General features: G+C 38.5%; 1 protein-coding gene across 1 annotated transcript; it reads right to left on the bottom strand.

Annotated features, from left to right (window-relative positions):
* Nucleotides 1-2,539: 2,539 nt before the first annotated feature.
* On the bottom strand, nt 2,540-4,833 carry LOC120003398. The gene is made up of 3 exons (XM_038852370.1): nt 4,682-4,833; nt 3,974-4,585; nt 2,540-3,856 (listed from the first exon to the last, which is right to left on the bottom strand). The coding sequence occupies exons 2-3, from the start codon at nt 4,573-4,575 to the stop codon at nt 2,863-2,865; spliced, it is 1,596 nt and encodes a 531-aa protein (XP_038708298.1). The 5' UTR covers nt 4,576-4,585; nt 4,682-4,833; the 3' UTR covers nt 2,540-2,862.
* Nucleotides 4,834-5,081: the final 248 nt, after the last annotated feature.

Below are 5,081 nucleotides of genomic sequence, written 5' to 3'. Positions count from 1 at the left end.
ACACTCCACGAATTTTAAGTCCTTTTTTCAGAAAGCAAACCTCGAGGCAGCAGCCTTGTGTTCTCTAACTGCATACAGTCTGTTTGGTGCTGAGGTTTTCTTTTGTGTGTTTGGTTGTTTATTGTCTTTTATTTACCTTATCATATTTTTAACATTTACTCCTCATTAACCTGTGTTGAGTTCACAGGGTATCATCATAATTGGATAATGCGCTAATAATTATTAGCCGAGTATTTGTTGCCCTATTATAAATGCTAGGGCAGATTGACACGTCTGAAATGGAATACAGATCGTCATGTGTGCTGTGTTTATCTTCTCTTTTGTTTTTCTAGCATATGCAATTGTCATGTGTATGTGCTTCGGCTTATTTTAAGCAATATTGATGCTATTTTCTTGCGGAATTTGCAGCTTTAATGTGTGTTAGTATGGATAGATGGTTAACATATAATATTAAATCATTGCTACGTTGTTTTCACATTGTGTCTGTAATATTTCAAACTTGTGTGACCGTTTGGTTTATCTATATATCATTATAAAACGACTTAAGATTGGCAAACATAGATTAAATTTTGGGAAGCAAGCAAGAATACTCAAGTACCATAGCTGAATTGGAAGCAAGGAATCTCAAGTACCAAACTACTGGGATTGAACTCTTCTTATGGGGTTTGGGGTTTCTTCATGAGGGTAATTAAAATATGCCAATTCACTTATGATTTCCTTCATGTATTGTGAAGTTAATAATGAAAATTGTGAATTATTCTTCCTCTTTTTTTTTGTTTTATAGAAATTGAGACTTATTCAAGTAGTCATAGGTACGTGTGGTCACACGCATCAATCAGTGTTCCTGTTTTGCATTATGATCAAATATGATTATTTGCAGTGGTATTCAAGGATTCATATTCATTGAATTCTTTTATATGTGAACACAAATATGATTATTTTCATTTGGATATACAGAAATATCAGTTTTCAATTGCATTTTTGTTGTTACATTGCTTTTTAAAAATCATATTCAATAGCAGATCTGCAGATGGCTACTGGCAGCTTCAATACTTCTCTTGCTTATCAAATTATATAATTTAGCATTCTGGGGACTGAAAAAATATCTTCGGTTTCATTAATGGTCATCATTTTGTAGGCGAGTTGAAGTTTCTCCAGCTTACTGTTGTTTTGTCTTATAGATGACTTATTTTAGTTTGGATAGGGGGGCTGGAATTGGCCGTTTGTGACATTGTGAAATTTTTTTAAATCTGAACCATTAGTTCAATCTTATGGCTCAGATTAAAACTCTCTCATCTTGATGATAGAATTACTCTGTATATTGTTTTCCCCATTTTTAAAATTTCTTCTTACTTTCTTCTTCCTTCCATCCTTCCTTTTTCTAATTGCAAGATCTCCTTGTCAAGGTTCTGAAGAGCCTTCACTCATAGCGGACTACTTTAACTAGGTTCTCATTTTCCACCCAAAGAAAGAACAGTGCCATGGGTATTATGTTTAAGATTAGGGGGAGGCATTTGATGTTTGCTTCTTCCTCCTCTCCTATGTCGAACAAGAAATTACGATTGAGGATTTATGAATATGGAAAGCCAACATGATTTATGAGTCCGGGAAGCCAAATGTCCATCTCTACACACACAACAAAGAGAGAAACAGTTGTATCTTTAAGAGAGATTCTATAGAGAGAAAGGAGAGACTTTTTTAATCTGAGCCATAAGATTGAACCAATGGTTCAGATTTAAAAAAAAAAATTCACAATTTCACAAACGGGCAATTCCAGGTGCTTAATGATGTTCCTGCTTTGGAGAAGGCATATATTGGAATTGCTGTAGCTGATGCTCCTGATGTTGCTAGAAGTGCTTCTGACATTGTTCTCACTGAACCTGTGTTGACACTAAGTGCAAATAGTTCAACTCTATAGTAATGGGTGTGATCTGGACTATGGACTGATAAAATTAGGGGTTAAATGGTTTGAATTTTAGAAGAAGACGAATGAACTCCATGCCTCGCCATTTACATTCAGCAACAATAGCAAGGTAAAAGACTACAGTAAACAACATTCTATTTGTCTTGCAAATAGGATGTGGTGTTAAATTGAAAATAAATTTACTGATAAGTTTGCTTGCTCAATTTCTGATCACAACGTGGTATCATGTGTGCATTGTCCTGAGAGCATTTGAGCTGCGCCATCGATGATGTTAGTCCCAATAATAGCCGAATCCACTTCAATACTAAATATCAAATAACAATTCCGGTAACAAGCATGAATAAGTTCCAAAATCCACACAAATACGAATCTAGCTACAATAATCTTGAAGCGAAGGTCATAGAACTAGGGATAGAATTTTCCGGACCAAAATGCGTTAGCCCACTCATGTTCAATTCCTGACTCCGTGCATTGGTTGAACCACTGCTTGATTTTGAGATGGATCTGACTGTCATGGATTCTGTTTTTGTTAAAGTTTCTCAGTTGGGATATTACAACTATTAAATATATTGATCTTTTAAAGTAAGAAGAGAAATGAGATACACTGATACAAGCTAGGAGGAAAAGATAACCTCAATTCCCTTTTATACCCTTAATGATTTTTTTAACAATAAGAACCATATAAACAACGGACAAAACCTACCCACAAGCACACTCTGACACCCTTAATTATTTCAGTTAAAGTTACAGTAGAAACATGAGAATGAGATACATGGAGGAAAAGAAAACCCCATTCCCATGTACAGTACCCTTAATTATTTCAATTAAAGAAAAACTAGAAACTAGGCATCATATGGAGCCAAACTCGATCTTATTCTAAAGCACAACATGCATGCATGGATACTCAGGCTGGTCGGCAAGTAATTAGGACAAGTATTTTAAAGTTCGTCGTGAACACGATGAGCAGGAGCTGTGGTAATATGATTATAATCATGGTCAACACCATAGTTTTTGTGAGGCAAGACGCTTCGTAAAGAGGACCAATTGGGAAGGATTTTTTTGATGCCACCAATGATTCTATCATCTTTGGATCCAGAAGCAAAGTCAATGAGTGCGTAAGAATCTCCTTTGAATAGGTACGCCTCTTTCTTCCTATGAGAAGCAAACGCTGCATCAATTCCACTTTCAAAAATTGTGCCTCTCAAACTACTGAAGCCTTGATTGATGGGACGGGCGGCAATAAGTTTTGGAGTGGAGTAGTTTATAAGAGCATATTGGTTTCCTTTGAAGAGGTAAGCTTCATATTTTGTGTGTGCCTCAAAGGCACTATCTATTCCGCTCTCGAATACTGTCCCTTTGAAGAAGGGGAACATGGCAGCGATGGTTATCGGGCCTTTGATTATCTTGTCATCCGTAGTGCCTGGCACATAATTTATATACGCACAGAGATTCCCAGAGAAAATGAATGCTTTGTTCCTATCATGGGACCCAAAAGAACAATCTATTCCCCATTCCGCAAAGACTGTGCCCGCGAGGGATGGAAACCCATCGCAAATAAGAAGCGGTCCATTCACTACCCTGTCATCTGTCATTCCTGGAGCATAGTTCAATAGTAGGTACTCGTTGTTCATGAAAATATAGGCTTCGTTTGTACGGGATGAACGGAATGCAGCATTTATGTAAGTCCCAATGTTAGCCACCTCGCTAGCATACCAGTCAACGGCCTTAGGCTCGGTGAATACTTCTCTTTTCTTTCGATCTTGGGGAGGATAGTAGACGTTACGGGTTAGATCAATCCTCCTCCTCCTCCCATGTTCATCTTCATTCATGCAGTAGTACACTGGGTTGTGAATGAAAATCAACATCGGTGGATGCGGACGGAAGTTCCCATTTATGATTATCTCATTATCTACTCTCTCCAATCTCGGAAACCTACATCACTTCACCTCGCACCATTAGTGTATGTAATATATATACATGGAAAAAAGAAACTTCATTTATATTGCCAATTAATAAAAATGGATGATACCAACTAAGGGATGGATTAACCTGGCGGTGCCAGCATTGGGATTAACCCTGAAGCGTTGGACAGAGCGAATGTATTCAGGGGCAATTCCATCAACAAAGGTGACCTCGTCTTGGCGACGAAAATCGGCTTGGTAACGATCCCCAAGAGTTTCAGCGATCCAAATGCCACCAGGAGCATATATCTCGAATCGGCACAAAATATCAGTTGTCCCCTGCGCGACAGTCGGACGCCAACTGGTGCTAAGCGTAGTGCTAATGAAGGCGTAAGATTCACGACGGTCGGGGTCAAGTGGCCTGCCTGCCTGATGAATGTAGTGATCTAGATTGTAGAAAATCTCATCCCGAGTGTTGTGTTCATTCTTTGCTCGGAATCCAATTCCAAACACATCACGATATGTGGCACCAGGACGCTCACGAGTCCAACGAAACACATGGTGGAGCCTGTCATAATCTTTGTCGCTGCTTCTGTACACGATGTCAGCGAGTGGAGAAGATGTGGTACGACAGTTAAAGTTGTAAATATGTTCTTCCATAAATTGAGCTCCAAGCACCTCGTGTTCATTCACCGGTTCAGGATAGGTTGCTGCACATCCTCTCCCTAATGAACCTGGCGGGATAGACATTTTCGATCACCTGTACGTACGTTATTTATTATTAGTACGTTTAAACACTTACACCAACACGATTGACACAAATTAAAACACAAGTCTATGCACCTTAGTAACTTACCTGAATTGGCCGGGGTAACACCCAACAAACTTTGATAAAGTAGTTGGGGAAAGGATAAAGAGATGTTATGTTATTGCTTGATATACGTACAATGGGAGTTGCGGGATGATTATATAGGCGGAGAAGGAATTATAGGAAATGTATACGTAACCCCAAACCTAAATATTAAAGAAATGAAAAGATCGCGCGATCATCGCGACTTGTTTGTTCGCGCGCGCGGTGAGGATGTGCGCTAAGTCAAGACTTAATTATGAATTGTTGAAACAAAGTCATTAAAACACCCGAAATAGTCTAGCCTTCATGTTCGTTGTAAAAATAGGAGCGGTCGAGAGTTTACACGTAAATGACTAAATGTTAACAAATATCCCGTGACCACAAACATTACCGTCATTCAAATAAG

Source organism: Tripterygium wilfordii, chromosome 8 (assembly GCF_013401445.1).
Source record: "Tripterygium wilfordii isolate XIE 37 chromosome 8, ASM1340144v1, whole genome shotgun sequence".
Taxonomy (NCBI): domain Eukaryota; kingdom Viridiplantae; phylum Streptophyta; class Magnoliopsida; order Celastrales; family Celastraceae; genus Tripterygium; species Tripterygium wilfordii.
The sequence above is the reverse complement of the archived record's forward strand: the minus strand, read 5'-3'. Positions and strand labels throughout refer to the sequence as shown.